The sequence below is a fragment of the Monomorium pharaonis genome, chromosome 9, assembly GCF_013373865.1.
Source record: "Monomorium pharaonis isolate MP-MQ-018 chromosome 9, ASM1337386v2, whole genome shotgun sequence".
In the NCBI taxonomy this organism is placed as follows: Eukaryota; Metazoa; Arthropoda; class Insecta; order Hymenoptera; family Formicidae; genus Monomorium; species Monomorium pharaonis.
Window position 1 is genome coordinate 11,862,684 of NC_050475.1, and position 20,880 is coordinate 11,883,563.

The window sequence follows — 20,880 nt, forward strand, 5'->3', positions numbered from 1 at the left end:
AACAGACCATAAGTTTTGCACTTCGTAGTGCATTTGCTTGCATTCCCTTTCGCGCTTGATTTCGCGCCATTATTAAAGTTACAAAATTAATTCACGGTACTTAGATTCGCTCAGACTTCGGACTCACTGTGGCACCGTGCTCTTCCAAACCAATTATAAATTTCACTCTTAGTCCTTTGTCTCATACATTGGTCGGCGTTTGTTTATAGTTATGCTAGCCGCATAGTGAGAGCTACCGGGCAATAAATGTCTATCAAATATTGGGACATTTTAGTTGTCGACGGTTCGGCGTTCAACGCCGATTCGTTATCTAGAAATTTAAGCTACCGAAAGTTCAGTGTTCCTTGTCGCGATAAACATTCGCTAATTTGTTTATAATAAGCTGCTACCTCTAAGAGCGCTAAGCGGGAGATAACGCCGCGACAAGAAGAAACCTATCGCCCTAAATAAAATTTATAAAATGTTTATAAAATGTCTATATAAAATTACAACTCCCATGTCGCATATCACCACGCTTTATCTATGTTTGTATCACGTTACATTTCGCACGTTGTTTACTTTCACATGTTTATACTGATAAGCAATACCCCTCGCGTGACCCCTCCTATATTAACGTTACACCCACGCCCCCCTCCCCCCGCGTGACGTCCCCTGTAATTCCCATCCCCGCAAATACCCCCGCCCCTCACTCCCTTCGAAGCCCCGTAGTTAGAACCGGCTACTTATTCCTACTGACTTAATCGAATTAACCTAGATGCAGCAATTTTGATTTTAAAAATGTTTCAAAAAAAGACGTTAAAAATTTTGCAAACAATATACATTAACCAAAACTTTGTGTAATCTTTATTTTTAATTTTCTCTCTTTTTCTCCCCCCTTTCTCTCTTTCTCTCTCTCTCTCTCTCTCGCTCTCTCTCTCTCTCTCTCTCTCTCTCTCTCGCTCTCTCTCTCTCTCTCTCTTTTGGTTCAAACAATTATAAATGCTAAAAAAGAAAAGATTTTAAAAAATTTAAAAGATAGTTAAAGACATGCCAATTAGAAGTTGTCATTGCCAAGTCAATCCTATAAGTCATTTTCAATTGTGGCGCTTGAAAATGAAAATAAATGTCATGTATTTTGAATACATACATACGTATGCGTGTGTGTGTGTGTGCGTGTTCATGTTCGTAGTGTGTGTAACAGTAGAAAAAATGAACTCTTGGTTGCTTGATTGAAAAACCAGTTTTGCGATTATAATATCTTTTTTCAAGCATATTGCGTATATGTATCGTTAGAAACAAGCCCCGTCGTGTACTCTTTGGAGTTTCCCATTATCACTGAGGTCCTGAATTTGGCACATGTACACGCACACGTAGGTATATATTATTCGAGATATATGACACGTTTATTTTTATTTTCAAGTGCCGCTAAATCAAAAATGACTCATGAGATTGACTTGGCAATGACAACTTTTAATTGGAATGCCTTCAGCTATCTTTTGCCAAAGTTTGAGCTAATTCCTATAAAACCCATTTTTTTCATATAAAAAGTGCAAGGTCCTTTTTTCACTGGGTTTTTTTTTTATAAAAATTGGCATTTTAAGGTTTTTGGGGTCGCTGATGATTACAAATCCGTTTTCAAATTTTCGAAATTCAAAATGGCGGATCTCATATAGCGAACGAAAATTTTGATACATTTGCATTTTCATGAAAATATGTGTATAGGGATTTTCGAAGTCGTTGATTATAAATCTACAATCAAATTTTCGAAATTCAAAATAGCCAATCCAATATGGCGAACGTAATGTTTATTTAGCCAATTTCCGTAAGACTAGTCGTCTAGGAATTTTTTAAGACAATAATTACAAAGGGCATAGCGGAATAAGCAGGTGAAATCTGCCCCCGCACTAATCGAGCTTAAATTGATATCATTAGTTGGCACCCTTGAGATATAAAACATCCCCAAATATTAGTTACAAAATTGCATTTTTGGGGGAGTTATGGAGGGGGAAAGAAAAATAAAGAAAGTGGTTTTTTTCGAAAATGGTTGTACCAATTTTAATGAAAAAAATATATGTTGTAAACATCATTTAGACAAGTTTGAGAAAATTTTAAGTAATTTTTGTGGTAAAAAAAAACCTGATAAAAAAATTTTTGAATTTTTATGAATTTTTTGGGGGGTGATAGTTCTGAGATACCACTTTTATATTTTCACAAAAACATCTCTAGATCTTCTTCTTTAACACATTTTTTTTTTTAAATCAATCGGAGTGGTGGAACATAGTTAAAAATAATAATTCACACCGCGCCGCCGTGCTGCGCCGCGCTAGCTGGGCGACCGGGCCGCGGCGCACGGCGATTGTTGTCATGTTGAACTTACATACTAGTTGCAGTGTTGCAACGTTTAGTTGCCAAGAAAAATTATAATATAATAATATAAAATATAATAACACATATAATATTTCCAGGACGTCTGCAATAAGAGCGTCCTAGATGCGCACAGTAATAAATGGACACAGCAGGCTGAGTGAAACGGACACAGACCAAATGCACACAGAACAAATGCGCACAGACCAAATGCGCACGGACCAGATGCATACGGAACAAATGCGCACGGACCAAATGCACACAGACCAAACAGACACAGTAACCTACAAACTTATTACATGGGTTGCGACTTTTCGGGCATCTCTATCGACGGGGTGCGTGCGGGAAGAGGGCAAAGCCCCCACTTGCACCCCACGTGTGTGTGTGTGTGTGTGTGTGTGTGTGTGTGTGTGTGTGTGTGTGTGTGTAGCATTCTCTGCACCACATAGGTTTGCAACTGTGCGCATTTGGTCCGTGCGCATTTGGCCCGTGTGCATCTGGTCCGTGTGCATTTGGTCTGTGCACATTTGGTCTGTGTCCGTTTCACTTAGCCTGCTGTGTCCGTTTATTACTGTGCGCATCTGGGACTCAGTCTCTGCAATTAGGCTATAAAATTTATCGTTCCGGAAGTTCATCACGAAGAGATTGCAGTACGTTTTTAAATTCCATATGTTCGGGGTGCTTTTTTAATGTGAGTCCCCTTGCCTCTTACATTATTTATCATCGGTGTGCTTTTTTAATGTGAGTTCTTTTGCCTCTCACATTATCTATTATCGGCGTGCTTTTTTAAAGTGAGTCCCCTCGCCTCTTACATTATTTATTATCGGGGTGCTTTTTTAATGTGAGTTTTCTCGCCTCTCACATTATCTATTATCGGCGTGCTTTTTAAAAGTGAGTCCCCTCGCCTCTTACATTATTTATTATCGGGGTGCTTTTTTAATGTGAGTTTTCTCGCCTCTCACATTATCTATCATTGAGGTGCTTTTTTAATGTGAGTCCATTCGCCAAAAAGATAATGTGAGAGGCAAAGGGACTCACATTAAAAGAGCACGCCGATGATAGATAATGTGAGAGGCAAAAGGACTCACTTTAAAAAAGCACCCCGATAATAGATAATGTGAGAGGCGAGGGGACTCACTTTAAAAAAGGACCTCGGTAATAGATAATGTAGGAGGCGAGGGGACTCACTTTAAAAAAGCACCCCGATAATAGATAATGTGAGAGGCAAGGAAACTCACATTAAAAAAGCACCTCGATGATAGATAATGTGAGAGGCGATTTCCTCGTGGTAAACTGCCGAAACGATAAGTTTTATAGGCTAATTGCAGACGTCCTGGAAATATTATGTGTTATTATATTTTATATTATTGTATCATAATTTTTCTTGCCAACTAAACATTGCAACACTGCAACTAGTATGTAAGTTCAACATGACAACAATCGCCGTGCGCCGCGGCCCGGTCGCCCAGCCAGCGCGGCGCGACACGGCGGCGCGGTGTAAATTATTATTTTTAACCATGTTCCACCACTCCGATTGATTTAAAAAAAAAATGTGTTAAAGAAGAAGATCTAGAGATGTTTTTGTGAAAATATAAAAGTGGTATCCCAGAACTATCACCCCCAAAAAAATTCATAAAAAATTCAAAAAATTTTTTATCGGGTTTTTTTTTACCACAAAAATTACTTAAAATTTTCTCAAACTTGTCTAAATGATGTTTACAACATATATTTTTTTCATTAAAATCGGTCCAACCATTTTCGAAAAAAACCACTTTCTTTATTTTTCTTTCCCCCTCCATAACTCCCCCAAAAATGCAATTTTGTAACTAATATTTGGGGAAGTTTTACATCTCAAGGGTGCCAACTAATGATATCAATTTGAGCTCGATTAGTGCGAGGGCAGATTTCACCTGCTTATTCCGCTATGCCCTTTGTTATCAAATTTTATCGTTATCAGAACTTACTCTATTATTGAAGTTTGATATGTTATTTTCGACTACGGATTCTTAATCAACAGCAGCAAAACTTCTACATAACAAACTCCCAAGATATTGAAATTACAATCTTGTGTCCGCTATAATCTGCCATTTTGCAATTCGTATATTTTATTTGAAAATAACGATTCTTAAAATCTCAAAATACAAATGCAAGTACAAGTTTGTAATTAAACTTTTTTGCAGACAAATTCTTCTATTAGAAGTGACAGTTTTACAATATATATTTATTTAAAAAAAAATTTTTATTTCATTTATTTCTGACAAAAATTTTATTATTCAGAGGAATGTCTTAGAACTTTAACGGTTCCATATACATATACTATAAGAATACATGAACTACTTGATTACTTGAAAGAAAATACTTGGACAATAAGTGATGCCTTGGTGGGATTACTTATTGTCCAAGTATTTTCTTTCAAGCAGTGCGTCACTGTGATGCAAAGGGTTAACTCTAAATTTTATTTATCAATTTCACTAATATTTTTATAACTCTAAAACCAAATTGAGATCATAATAAAATAATTTATGTACAGGTATCTCTACTTATGACGATTCTAAAATTTTAATCGCAAAATGAATTGATCATATAATATATAGCGTTATATAGCGCCAATAATTATATAGCGTTAAATACGCTAAACAAAGTTATCAAACGTATTGTTTAAATTGATGTTTGACATTATTTTACATTAACCCTCTGACTGCACACTGGGTTAGCCACACCCAGGCCGATTTTCAAACGTGCGCTATTTTATAATGAGCAGTAGTGGGGAGAAACATGGGGGAAGAAAAAAGTTAGGTGTCCCTTTTATCTTATGCGTGCTTGATCCGGTCATTACTTGCTTAGTGCTTGCAGCAGCGTGAATGGAAATTCGATTCTGGGTATGATACACCCAGTGTGCAGCGAACGTTACAAAATTGTGCAGAGCGGAAATTTGAAATGTAAGTAAAAGTAATTGCATTCAACTATAAATTACTTTTTTTTAAATAAACCAAGTAAAAGAACATTAGTGAAGTATATTTTCGTGTATGACAAATTAATTTTTGTACACGGAAAAAAAATTACTCTCAAATTGAAACTTATGTATTCAAATTAACGCGATTTTTGTTTCATATGTAAACAACAATATACATATAATCTTCTTAGAAGAATTGGAAAATTTTGAATTAAAAAATATTATAATCTTATTTCAATACTATAAGTATTATTTTAAAAATATGATATAATTGTTTTGATAATTTTAGTCTAAAAAAATTATAATGTTCGATTTAAACATGTAGTATCTTTATCCAATATTTTTTTTGCATTCAAGAAAATTATTCTTAAGTAACAAGAATATTATTTTCTTGGTTAAACTATATAAAATTTTGAAATAAATCTTCATTCAAGTAAATCTTTTTGATTAAAAAAAATATTTCCTTATTTTCTGTGTATGTTTCTAGAGAAGTGAATACACGGAAGAGTGGATAGTTGAACTTTCATTTCTTTATATTTGAGTTAAATAAACATTAAATAATAATAAAAACAATAATTGTTGTCGTTTTATTCACAAATATTTCAATGATTTCGATTTTACGGTATTAACCGTCAGATCGAAAAATAGTGAATATTCATATCTTAAAAAAAATATACTTTTTGGTACAAATCAGAAAATTGATAATAGATTTTTAAAATATAACTCTTCAGCTTTCCAATTACCATATTTTAAAATATTTTTTCTTTTTTTTCTACAAAATACAGCCGTTTGAAGGAAAACAGTTTTTTATGCAAAATTTTTTGATTTATTGTCTGTCTATTGAATATATCTCTTTCCAGTTTATACATACAACTTTCTAACCTATTTTATCACAATTCTGAAAAATTTTTTCTTAGGATTAAAAAAAAAATAGATTGAAATTCGTTAATTTTTGCCCGAAATACAAATCATCAAAGTTTCCCGGGTGTCGTACACCCATGTGTGCAGTGAACGTAACTTTTTGATAGGGTGCAGTCAGAGGGTTAATAAATAAAATATTTATTTAGAATAATTATTTTATGACCATTCGGCAGACAGAGAGAGAACGATATCGTCTGCACCGTGATGTTTTCGCTTTCCCACATATAAAGATTGGCAACATAGAAGTATTATATGTGTAATCCACAATAATATTAATTAACATTAAACACGTTGAAAAATTATTTAAACAAAATAAAGTTTGAAAAAATGAGTTTTTTATCTATCGTATTTTTGTCAATTTTTAACAAATTTAAAAAAATCTTACAATTTTGAAAAGGTAAAAGATAGATGTAGAATCGGGATAAAATAGATTTTGGTTGTTTAAAAAATATAACTATTTTGACAAATAAAAGTTGAATAAAAACAATATCTTAAGAAAAAGAAAAAATGAATAAACACACAAACAATCTTTTTTAATTTGTTATAAAATTATAACAAATGTTTATTTGTTAAATATAGAATACATTATTAAAATAAAAAAATTATTAAAATATTTTTATGATCCAACCGACAGTCGCCACATTGTATTGTCCTGTGGTTTTCACACACAGGAACGTTACATTTCGCACAAACGCAACTGTAGTACTTCTTTTTCTATAGCGAGTGCTCATCCGAATCAAATAAGTAAACACGAAAAACCAGTTCAAATAACGAAGAAACAGTGTTTCGTATAGCGGTATCAAAATGCATACACAAACATCCCATTGAAGTATAAACGTGCCCCATTTTCACTTTATGTCTGTACTGTTCGAAAACTAATGACGTTTCGACGTCAGCTAGTGTCTCTCTTGATTCTTAAGACTTTAAATTGAATGGTTGGTGTCCCGAGTAGATCTCTTCATCTGCTAAATAAGAAATAAAATCAAACTTATTTTAGGTTACAAAACTACCCTGGTATGACGTTCTAAAGTTAATGCGTAATGTTTATTGATGTAAAATAAATTTTAAACATAAAAAAAAATTTTTTAACTTTAAAATATTTGTAATTTTTTTGTAAAAAATATTAAAATACTTTTAAGGTTTCTCACTTTGAAGGTAAGGATTAAAAAAAAATACAGATTGCTGCAAAGAATTAAATATTAATGTCGTTATTAGCAATACTTTCTAATATTTACTACCAATACTGAAAATGTATAACTTCCCAGATAGCACAGAGAGTTCAAAAAGAACTCAATTGTATGTATCAATGATGAATTCTTTTTGAATATTTTTTTATAAAAATAATTCTTTTTGCATCTTAAAAAGAATTCATAATTGGTGACATAAAATTCAATTCTTTTTAAATCTCTGTGCTATCTGCGTTACGTTGTAGATATATATAATAGATTTTCAATACTGATAATAATAACCAGAATCCAGTTTAAAATATAAAAATAAAGTAAAATATATTTAATGCGTTTAAAATATATAAAAAATAAAAGTTATAATAAAATTAATAATTGTATTTATTGTTCATATTGATCTGTCACACGATTGTATTTACGCACTGAATAAGTATGTATATTTATTGAATAAGCACGAAGAGAATAGAAAACTAAAGTATCATTGAACAATTGAAGTCATTGTTACTGTAAAAATGTAATAATGCTACCGTTACATTTTTACAAATAAAAAAGGTAATGCTATCAAGAAAAGCTAACGATGATGGTAATAGCATTACAAGTAATGACATTATTTCCTAACTCTGCTATTAATTTACTTTTAGTCAATAGCATATTAATCGTAAGTCTGAAAATTCATAAATCGAGATAGTCGTAAGTAGCGAGATAGCGAGGTATTTATCATTTCCTTCAGTTTGAAGAAAAATATTGTCCAATGTTTGATTTACTTTTTACTCTGTTTACATGTACCAACAGCTTGCCAGGATATCCCTTCAGAAACTGATATCTTGCTGCAGAAGGTTTCGGATACATTATCGAATGTATTACCAACTTTACCATGTACCCCGGCATCGAAACCATCATTGCCTCTTGAGATAAATTACACAACTACATCTATGTGGACAAACAACATTATTGCTGTCCCCAATAATTGTTCCGTAAATCAATTGGAGACCAAGGCTGATAAATCTAGCGAACTCTATAAATCGTGTAAAGATTTGTCAATTGAAAATGTCTTGAGTGCCAACATGTCGAATATAACAGCGGCAAACTCGCTACAAGACAATTATGTATCGGCGATGGGTGACGAGAATATGTCGATCGGCGACTGGGAATATCAGCTTCCGGCCCCACCAAGTGCCTTCCGTGACTCGCATTCACCTACCTTCAATACCTACGACACGGTTACCCTAGGTTCAGTGGAAGCCTTCAAGGAGGTCGCTTCAGCGAGCCCGGTTGCGGAGCTAGACGATGCGATAGATAGTAGCGACAAGAATCCTAAATTGGCAAAAGATTTATTGAACGATGTCAAGATGAATTGCGACCAAAGACCTTCGAGTGAAAAAATAAATCTTAATATTAAGCGACAGACAAATAAGTCTATCGTTAAGCAAATGCCCGCCGTTTCACAACAGTTGGAAACTGACTCGGACCTGCGGAAAGAAGTAATCTCAGAACTAGAGAACAAGATAGAGACCGGTGTATTAGTGCAGACTGTTAATAAAGATTTCGATCGAAGAAATATGAACAACCTATCCGCGCCAGAGTTGGCACCCATGGACAACACTCTATCAAATTTCACTATCACCACTTACACCAAGCAGAAGAGTCTTTTCGAGGAATTCGAGGAACCCAGTGATTGTACGAGAAATTCGGACCAAAGATTTACTAAAACATTTGCCACGCTGTCGAGAAACAATGCTAGTGCGCATAATTATGACCAAAGCAACGTAATGAAAAGTACACATTTGATTAACAATTTGTCGCGCAACAAAAGAACAATAAACAAATCTGAAGAATTGAATACAAATAACATTGATTGTAAAATGGAGTCAAAGATTAACGATCAGGGCGAACTATCCTACAAGTGGCGACCTATCAACACGATCAACAAGAATAATATCCAACGATCCAAGAGTTACATATCGTCTAGCAAATATCAAAAAGAAGTACAAGATATTAACACAAGAAAGCATGAATCACAAATGAAATCAGAGATTACTGGTATAAAAAAAGCTACAAGTATTACAGATTTGAATGTCTACTCGCAAAAGGATAATGAAAAGTCCTCACAATGGAGAAATATACTAAGGAAAGAGGAAGAACTTACCAAAGAGAATCAATTACAATCGTTGCAGGTAATTTAGTGTTATATGATGGCGATTTGTAGACTAATTAATGATAAATTCAATTCATTACGTTGAAAAAACATGTTAAATATGCAAAGAAATAAATAAATTGCGGAATTATATGGATGAAGGTCCGTCGATGGACAGATAAATAAAGTCTTCGCAATCACTTCAAGATACTTGGATCAAAAATGGCGACTACCCATAAGCTCAAATGCTGTAATTTACACACACACACACACACACACACACACACACACACACACACACACACACACACACCAAAAGTAATTCGCACAGTTACAACTACAAATATGACCCGTGTTACGACTAATACTAATACAATTCAATGAACCAAAAATGATTGATATGCGAAGACCTTACTTAGCGCCATCTGTCCATCGACAGACCTTAATGTGGAAATTTTAATAAAATTTTAATTAAATTTTGATTTCAAACATTTTGTTGATTTTTATGTTTATTTTGGAACATTTTACTCAGTAGTTAGTTTATTATCCTGTTTCTCTTCGGGGTTTGCAGTCTCATCATATACATCATATACATTATATACAACATACAACATATACATCATCCACTTACAAAAATAAACCTCTTTCCTACCGCGCTGGCCCTTGTGCGGCCTTACACCTCAACTTTCCCTCTCCTTCTCGACCCCTTAAACTCTCTTTTCTCTTCTCGCGTCCCTCCCCTCTCTCTTTTACCCCCTTTCCCCTGCTACTTCCGTCAAAAATCCTTCATCTCCCTTTTCTCTCTCCCTTCTTTTTCTTTGCCTCCTTTTCTTCCTCTTGTTCCGCACTCTCTCCGTTTTCTCTTCGTTGCAATCTCTCCTTCTCCTGATTTCTCTTTCGTTAACTGTCCTCTTATCATTCTCTCCTGCATCCGTTGTGCTCCACATCTGCTTTCTTTTCTGGCTACATTCCTCTCTCTCTCCGTCCCGTCTCTCCCCTATTCTTTACTGCCGTTCTCTTTCCTCTTCTCCTGCGCTTTCCTTATTTTCTCTTTCCTGTCAGTTTCTTAAATAACCTCGGCGTCGGTTGTTCTCTCCCACTCTAACCTCCTTTCCATATGCTCTTTTATCTCGCTAAATCGTCTTGCGACGACATCGATCTGTCGATCCCTCTATGCATCGATCCATTGTGCTCTCTTTCCTTCCTCCTTCTCCTCTCTCACCGCCATCTGCCGTCCTCTTGCACCACCAGAATCCGTCGCTTTCGCCAACCCCTGCGCCCCACCAAACCAGGTCCCTCTGCTCCGATTCTCGCAATCGATCCCTTCGATCGCCTGCCTTCTCTATCACCACTCCATCTGCCGGTACTCTCGCCACTACCATCGACTGCCTTCTATCCTTCATGTTCGATATATCGATTTCAAGTTCTATCCCTGGCTTCTTTCCCTTTACGCCATCTGCCGACTCCTCTTTCTTCTCCTCCTCTCTTTTACCCTGGCGTCCTCTCACTGTTCTCTTTTGCTCCGCAACCTCTCTCGTCTTTCCATTTTTCTCTCTCTCCACTCTGAACCGCTTCATTTTCTTTTTTTCATATTTTTTCTTCACCTTCCTCCGCCTGCTTCCCTCCATTTCCTCACTAATCTTTCTTGATCCTCTTTCTGTTTCTCCACAATCTACCATTCATCCAAACTTCCTTCACCTATTTCTCCATCACTTACTCCGGAGCACACTATCCATCACCAACCCAACCGACGCCATTTTTCAATCTCCCATTTTGCTCAGTAATTTTATTTAAAAATTATAAGTTTTATTAATTTATTATTATGAAATATCTACGTTTTCCATTAAACTTTAGTCAAAAGTTTACTACAATTTCAATAAAATGTTATTCAATTAGAATAGCTGATATTTTTTACTAATTTATTAACAGTTACAATTATTACAATTTTAGTAAAATTTTTTCACTTTTTTATTAATAATTCTTTGTTAAAATTTCATAACTTTTTATTGAATTCTCTCATTAAAATGTCTTCATTAAACGCAGAAAATAATTTTTTTAACGAAATATAATTGAAATTTCACTACGTACTTATTTAAATTTCATCCAATTATTTAAATATCAAGTCCATCAAGTCCATCATAACTTTATTAAAATTTTTCTATTAGGAGTTTTTTTAACTGGTTTAAGTTTAAAACATTTCTAGAGCGTGTATATAATTAACAAGATATTTTACGTGTGTATATATGTATACATATACAAAAATAATACGGTATAGAATATAATATTTTGATATATTCGGAAGTCTCTTAAATCCGAAAAAAATCTTAAGAATACTAAAAAAATCTGGTTTGATAAAAAATAATTACTCAGCATCAATCTTAATTTGTGAGTGAATACAAGTTTACATTTTTTATATAATTTATAGAACTAGACATCACAGACGCGCGCTTTGCTCGCGCTACTTTACTTTTTACTTTTTACTTTTTTAAAATAAATCATAACGATAATTGTATAGGTATAATATCTGTACAAATTTAACAGCTGTCAAAATTCAGTCGCAATGACAGCTACTCTTGCAACACGAAGTAAGCGCAGCGAGAGAACCAATCGGCATCGCGGAATAGAGGCAATAATACATTTTGAGATTTTCGAGTATTGATTTAACATCTCCTTTTTAAGATAGGATAGGATAGAATTCTTTATATAATATAAGGAATTTGAAATATTTTAAAATGTCTAACAAGAGAAGTGTCTGATGCCGATTTGATTTTCCTTGAAATATATTATTAAACACAAAAATCTAAGAGACACGTATTTTTTTATGTGCGGAATTTCATGTTTAGAAGATAAAACACCCCTTTGAAAAAAAAATTTTTTTTTTTATCGAACATCGGAAATATAAAAGATAGGAATAATTTTTTAAATAAAAGTTGTATGGTTTTAAGAGTATTTTGAAGTTGTAAAAAAATTAAAAAAAAATTTTTTTGTTTAACAAAATACCTTTATCCCCATTTCTTTAAATTAAACAAATTTTTTTCGCATTTGAAAGATTTCTTTTTTTTTTTTAATTCAACCATACATATTAAAGTTATGTTACAAAATATCATATTCGAGAAATAATTATAAATGTTTCCATATCCTATCCGTATTCATATGCGCAAATAATTATCGTTTAAACAATAAGATATATAATAGAAATCGATATAATTAATTCTAGCATCGCAAATTTTAATGATATTAAGAATTATGATGGTTTTTATTATTTTTCTTTAAAATTAGTAACATTTTTCTATTTTACAGTTATTATTTTTTACTTATCTCTGTACATTATTTCTTTATAATATCCTTTTATGATAATTATTTTAAAACTATTTTCGTTCTTATGCTTTTACATTTTATTTATGTACATAATAGGATTGTAAAATATATAATAATTTCTAAACATTTACAAAATACTAATAAGATACCTGTACTCAATATGGCCATTTATCCAATTTGGCTCACCTCTCATTTTCAAAGTTACATAATGAATTTCATATATAATGTTAATATAGGGAGCGTTTCAGATGCGCACAGTAATAAACGGACACAGCAGGCTGAGTGAAACGGACAGACCAAATGCGCACAGACCAAACGGACACAGTAACCAACAAACTTACCACATGGGTTGCGACTTTTCGGGTACCGGGTGGGTGCGGGAAGGGAGGCAAAGTCCCCCTTGCACCACCCGTGTGTGTGTGTGTGTGTGTGTGTGTGTGTGTGTGTGTGTGTGTGTGTGTTTGTGCGCGCGCGCAAAGTATTCTCTGCACCACATAGGTTTGCGACTGTGCGCATTTGGTCCATGCGCATTTGGTTCGTGCGCAAAGTACACATTATTCGGGAGCGTCCGAAATAGCCACGTTCGAAATGGCCACGCGTAAATTTGACCACGTTCGAAATGGCCATGTTCGAAATGGCAACGTTTGAAACGGCCACGTTCGGAATGGCCACATATGTTTTACCAAATTTCCAGTACAATACACATGGGTTAGCGATTTAGACGGGGTGGGTGCGGGAGGGGGGCCGAAGGTCACACCCCTGGTGGGTGTGTGTGTGTGTGTATGTGTGCGCGCGCGCAAAGCATTCTCTGCACTACATGGATTTGCAACTTTCCACGCAAACGAGAAAAAAATCATTCCAAACATGAGCGTTTCGAACGTGGCCAATTTGAACATGGCCATCCTGAACGTGGCCATTTCGAACGTGGCCATTTCGGACGTGGCCGTTTCGGACCTGGCCGTCTCGAACGTGGGCAAATTGAACTCCGTGCAATGTTTCACGTGGCTATTCCGAACGTGGCCATTTTAAACGTGGCCGTTGCGAACATGTCCCAAATCATCTAATCTTAAATTTTTGTGTTAATTTAACATATTAAGGATATGTTAAATAGCAATATAAATATTATGTTATATATTTATGTAACAATTTCCCTTATTGTGTGACAGGGAAATTTGCAGAAGTCCTAATGTTAGACATCCTTGTCAGACAGTTATGCTATAAGCTCTTTATTGCTTATTGTGTTATAAAAGAATGTAGGCTCTTCAATACAGAGAACTGTAAATGTATTTCGCATGTTAAATAGAGTACGTATGAATATGACTCGCGTGTGTGACTCCCAAAGTGCCTCTCTTTACCATGTCCGATACGGTCGTATCTCTCCTCTTCTCGCCGGCGCACAGTGAGGTCAAATCCCAAAAAGCTGGCCAAAAATTAAAATATTATAACCTGAAACTTTGTACATATATTGGGGTTTTTGGGGTTGCTGATGACGAATCCGGAATCAAAATTTAAAAAAAAAAACAAAATGGCGGCTATGAAAAGACTAAAAAACCTAACTAAAAACCGTAATTTTTATCGGTTTTATGTAAAACTTTATACATATAGGTTTTCAAGATTGCGGATTAATGTTCTGAGGTCAAAATTAAGAAAAAATAAAATGGCTGTTAAAAAATGGCAATGTTAAAGTTTAAAAAGCTTAAATACTGTACGTTATTCTTATTAAATTTATGTGAGACGTAGCATATATAGGTTTTCAAGATCGCAGATTATAAATCTGAAGAGAAAAGAAATGACTAACATAAAATAGCGGATATAAAGTTTTTAACATCCGCAATTTTTATTAATTTTATAAGAAAGTTAGTGTACATAGATTTTCGATACCAAGACGATAGCCAAAGACGAAGTATATCGATTCTAATGCGTCGCGAGGTGCAGGGGGAGGTCCTGATTCCAATCGACTCCAGCCAATCAGAGATCCTGAAGGAAGATTTTCGCGAAGACCAGAACAGAGGCCGCCTAGCCCATTGGGTCGAAGAATCGTGCCACGTCGGATAAGACACGTCGTTTGGTGGGTCTAACTCGTGAGCTCAGGTCAGGAATCGCACGCATGCGCAGGACGTCGCGCTCCGGCGACCAGATTACCCGGAGTGTGCCCACTCCATCCGCTTTTATAAATATATGGTCCCTGCTAGGCTCATCCGGGCACAGGGCCCCGTGGGAGGTCGCCCATTTACTCAGATGAAAGCCGCCGGAAACAAGGAGCCCCACCGTCTGCCTCCTCACCTCAAGCGCGTCATCGAGCGTGTCGGCACCAGCCAGGACGTCGTCCACGTACATATGAGCGCGTATTACGGCGGCTTCCCGCTGGAAGCGCGCCCCCTCATCCTGAGCGAGCTGCAACAAAGTACGAATGGCCAAGTAGGGAGCGGAGACGGTAGTGTAGGTGACAGTGGTGAGTTGGAAGTCCTGTACTTCCGTTCCCGGCTCCGCTCGCCATACTATCCTCTACAGGTCCGCGTCCTCCGGGTGAATGCGTATCTGTCAAAACATTTTAACTATGTCCGCTGTAAAGGCATACCGGAACAGGTGTTAGCGGGAGAGAACGAGCCCCCAGTTCCTGCTGCAATTTCGGCCCTGTGAGTAGCCTGTCATTAAGTAAGAGACCGTTCGAGGAACAAAACGACGCGTTGCAGACTACACGGATTTTTACCCTCAGGGTCAGTAGACTTAACGACCGCATGATGCGGTAGACGTCTCGCTTGTTGTCGCCCCGAGGGACAGGTTTCATGTGGCCCAGTGACAGGTATAAAACTGCCGAGAAACTGCCTGTACTGCGTCCTGAGCGGTGGGTTCCGTTCCAGGCGGTGTTCAGTGGCCCGGAGCAGGGTGAGTGCTCCACTCCGCGTTTTCCCAAGAGTCGCTGAGAGACCTCGTTTCCGGGGAAGGCGCAGGATGTAGCGTCTTTCACGATCACGAGCGTGTGTTTCCGCAAAGTATCTTTCGCAATCCGCGTCGTCCGGGATGGGGACCGTGTTCTCTCAGGATCGGCTAGTTGTAAACCCTGAAGGTGAGGCCAATCGGCTCGCGGTATGAGATGGCTCGGGACGCGCGACACAATTCAGGGCAGCACCAACGCCCGCGGGAGCGCAATACGCAAGGACGACGATCTCTCCGAATCGAGCATCAGCGACATCGAACTGGTCGCCCTTCCGGGAGCCCTGAAGACCGAAAACCATCACGCTCGCGCTCCTCCGGCGCAAGCGGAGCAGTTGGACCGCGCGCTCCAACACGAAAGACACCTCAGATCCGCAATCCAGCAGGGCGCGCACCGACACGATTCGTTCCGACTCCCCGTAAAGCTTGACGCTAGCCGTGGCGAGCAAGACCGTGTCTGAAATGCAGCTCGTCAACGCTTTCGGCACGATCTGCCGTGCCGAAGCCACCCAGCGTAGCCGTGTCAATTTTTTTTTATTCCGCCGGTTTCTCCATCCTGGAGGGTGCAGTCTCCGTCCCGGGCAGGTGCAGCAGTGAGTGGTAAGCCTCTCCGCAGTACCGAGAGCGATTGCCTGACGGGCAACATGTCCATGGCCCATGCAGTTGAAGCAAACCTTCCTTTTCTTGACTTGCTCGCGGTGTGATTCGACGAGAAGCGCCCAGAACTTCGCACAAGTGCGCAAGGGGTGGCGCTCCCGGCACAATGTGCAAGCGGGGCTTCGCTCATCGCGGCCCGTTGTGGCATTCAAGGAGGCGTCATTTCGACCCTTGGAGCGTTTGCCCTTCGAATTCGTAAGTAATGCTGTCATCAACGGTTCTGCAGCCTTGAGAGCGCGCGCATGAGTTAGCAGAAAATCTCGCAGGACCTCGTAGGATGGAAAGTCCTGACTTGAGTCAAGAGATGATTCCCACAAGACTCGCGTTGACGAGTCCAGTTTTTCGACAAGAATGTGCACGAACTAGTCGCCCCAGTGATCGACGGGCCGACCGAGCGCTCGAAATGAGCGTCGCGCTTGGTTTACCACGCTGATCAAGCGGTTTATTTCTGCGGCGGACTGTTTCTGCATCGGGCTGGCCTCCAGCAACACGCTCATGTGAGTGGCGAGTAGTATGCGAAGGTTGTCGTAGCGGGAGGTGACTTTCTTCCACGCCAGGGCATATCCTTGTACGGACATCTTGATGTTAGCGATTGCCTCCGCCGCCTTGCCCCGTTAAGTTAGCCTTTAGATACTGCAGTTTTTGGGGCAAGACCGACGACGTCGTGAACCAGCGATTTGTATAGGTCACGAAAACCCTCCCAATCTTTCTGGTCTCCGTTAAACGTGGGCACATCAATCTTGGGTAGCTGGAACTGTCGGAGCACCAGATCGGTTTCGGATGCCCCTCCTCCTGTCTCAGTCGATCTTGGTGGTGGCAGCACGGAAGTGATGCGTGACTTCGTGTCAACGTAATTAGTCTCCGTTACGGAGAATACGTCGTGCTTCATGTAGTCAGAATCTTCGGCCTTGTCAAGCATCAGGAGTTCCTCATGAGTGGTTAAAAAACGTGCCCAGTACGATTCAAGCAATTCGAGACGCGTGACGAAATATGTGCGGGTTAATTTTTCCCTCCCGACTTTGAGGAGGTTCTCCCAGAATCGTGCAATGTACCCGGCGGTAGCAGTTTGTTTCCTAATCTCAGCTTCCATGTTCAGGCACCGGTGAGCGTACGTCACGTGGCGGCTCAGTGGCCGGCTCGTATCAAGAACGTTGCAATACCGGCGACTCTGGTGGTGCAGAAAAGCCTCGCGCGGTTAGGCACCGAACTGCGGAAACACGAGCGACACGCCGAAATCACGTGGCGACCGCGATCGTCCGGATGAATTAACACAGAGTCAGTTCCGCGATCAAGAACTCCGGTCAAAGATAATGTCTACTGACCGTATGCGGGTACGGTTCGGTCGCAATTCAAAATGTTGCCTGGAGTAAGGGCGTAACCTACCATGGATCTGGTGTAGTTAACTAACTCACAAGTCTTATGTTATATGCGGCTATCTCACTTGCAGTGAAGACTTCCAAGGTATCCGGCTCGAAGGACCAAATGTTTGCGATTTCTCGAGACGCCGCTCCGATTTTACGCAAGCTCGCGTGAATAAAACGGAGATGCAAGAACTAGGTGTTGACTGGTCAATAATTTATTCGTAACACAAGTGCACTACAAGCAGTAAGGTCTAAATAATCGACCTTGTCGAATACGCCATGGAAAGCTGGAGATAATGCGACACGATAGTTGAGTGACGATCCGCCAGGTACGGTTTCGTACGACTCTCAGCTTGAACTGACTGTCGTGCCCTCAATGGAACGCGGCGAACCGGCCGTCGTGCTGTGTTTCACGCATTTGATGCGTGCGGACATAATAAGCTAGTGCTCGTGGCCGGGTCGCCTCTCTCAAGATTGCTAACCACGCTTCAACACTCACGGCACACTTAGAGCTCTCAGAACTGGAGGTTCTGTTATTAATACATCTGATCCATCCCAATCAATCATTTCAACATAATCCATCGCCTTAAAATTTAGAAAAAGATAATGTTGTATTGCACTGTGCCACTGTTATTGTGTTGTACATTCTCTCGTGCTCGAAGTATTTTACGTATCGCATTTTTGCGAATATCTGATGTTTGGTCTGTCATCATGCTGAGCAATACGTTCTCTGGCAGTGCAAAGAAAGCATTGCGTGTTATTGAAGCATTGACCACTGACCGGTATTTAATAGGCAGATATTTTGATCGCCGAATGATCTCGAAAATGTGTTTGGATCCATGTGCAATTGAATTGTTCATCTTAATTAAAAACCACAACGGTACATGAACTAAGTATATACCTCACAATATCTCGAAGATTAGAAGTCAGTCTGGAAGTAGAAATATATATTATACATTAACGCAAATTTATATAATAAAACGCAAATTTTTTATATTTTGCCCGTCCCTTTCTTCTTCAATCCCGCGCTCCACAAGAGCTTTAATTCGGATTACGAGTACAAAATAATGACTCTATATCGTATTACAATCCTCGAGACGCAACAATAACGACAAACAATTTTGCTATAATGTACATTTTTGTGTTTTCGACTAAAATATCAAAATTTCAAGCTTAAGTTCAGAACAGAAGATATTATCCGATCGAGCTGAACTTTTGCATAGATATTACTGATATAAGTGGGCAAGTTTTCCGCACTATTACAATTTGATCAGAAAATATTTTTATTTTTCGACCCACTCTAGTAAACACCTAACATTCACTTCAGATGGGTGTCGTAAGCTAAATAACGCTTATTTTGCTAGCAGTGTGAAATCAAAACATAGATAAAATCCCAAACTACAATTATATTGTAACACTAGTTCCATTTATTACGGTATTTAAAAGATACAGAGCACTGAATTTTAATTATGGGTAGTAACCATCCAGTATATATATGAAGAGTTAATTCTTGAATATAATATTTTATAACATAACTTTAATATACATGGTTGAATTTAGAAAAAAGAAACCCTTTAATTTAGCAAAAAAAAATTTTTTATTTGTAAAAATAAGAGTGGGGGTATTTTATTTAAAAAATTATTTTTACAACTTTTTAAAGTACTTTTAAAACGGTAAACTTTTATGAAAAAATTTTTTTCTATCTTTTATACTTTCGACGATATTCGCTTCGAAAGAGAAAAATCAATTTTTTTCATAGGACTGTTTTATTCTCTAATCATAAAATTTTGCACATAAAAAAATACGTTTCTTAGAATTGTGTGTTTAACAACATATTTTAAGGAGAATCAAATCAGCGTCAGACACTTGTAATACTTTTCTTTAATATTTGACTCAATTACACAGGCCCACAAAAAGTATCCTGGTACCCTGTGCTATGGACCAGATTATTTGAGTAAGTCCCAGATGCGCACAGTAATAGACGGACACAGTAACAAACGGACACGGTAATAAACGGACACAGTAACAAACGGACACAGTAACAAACGGACACAGTAACAAACGAACACAGTAACAAACGGACACAGTAACAAACGGACACAGTAAGAAACAGACACAGTAACAAACAGACACAGTAATAAACGGACACAGTAATAAACGGACACAATAACAAACGGACACAGACCAAATGCGCACACTGCACATGCGCACACGAAAAGTCGCAAACCCATGTGATGCAGTGAATGCTTTGCACGCACACACACACACACACGGGGGTCTTTGGCCCCCCTTCCGCACCCACCGTCCAAGTCGCTAATCTATGTAGACTTTACTCTGCTTGCAATGTATATGGATTGCATTTGGTCCGCGCGCATGTGCAGTGTGCGCATTTGGTCTGTGTCCGTTTGTTACTGTGTTCGTTTTGCACTGTGTCCGTTTGTTACTGTGTTCGTTTCACTCAGCCTACTGTGTCCGTTTATTACTGTGCGCATCTGGAACGCTTCCGATTATTTCCATATATTTTGGCCCGCTAAAAAACGAATCTGGTGTCAGTTTTGCTTCACCACATCTGAGTTTTTTCCACTCTCAAAAAACACCTTAAAAAGACATAAAATCGGTGATTTCTGACTTTTACTCTTACAAACATTAAACTTTGTGATCTAATATATTTCTTAACTAGCCATTTCTAATCTTAGAACCCTCTAATGAATGCCCCATAACCTGATAACTCATTAATAGCAAATTTCATTATCCTATAACTCCAAGGATTTGATGCAAACGATGAGAAAGGTTCCAACATGATACTATAACTGTAACATTACAATCATCTCCAGCATCCTCTGAGGCAGCAGGTTTTTTAATTCCGATACGAGAATTAAAGGTCTGATGAAATTTTATTCGATAGGATAAAGCAACATTCTAGGAAATTTCCAATACGGGATGCCCTTTATTTTAAAAAATCAAGGATTTCTTGATACTGTTATTGCATCCGTTAGATCAGTCAGCTGTCCTGGCCGATCAATATATTGATTTTTGGAAGTTGTCAGCTGTTTTGGGCTTGACAACGCAAATAAA

General features: G+C 37.9%; 1 protein-coding gene across 1 annotated transcript in view; it reads left to right on the forward strand.

Annotated features, from left to right (window-relative positions):
* Positions 1-20,880, forward strand: part of LOC105832213 — a 275,864-nt gene that overhangs the window by 213,209 nt on the left and 41,775 nt on the right. Inside the window, 1 exon segment of the mRNA XM_036292296.1 lies at positions 8,194-9,575. Coding sequence (XP_036148189.1) covers positions 8,194-9,575 — 1,382 coding nt within the window.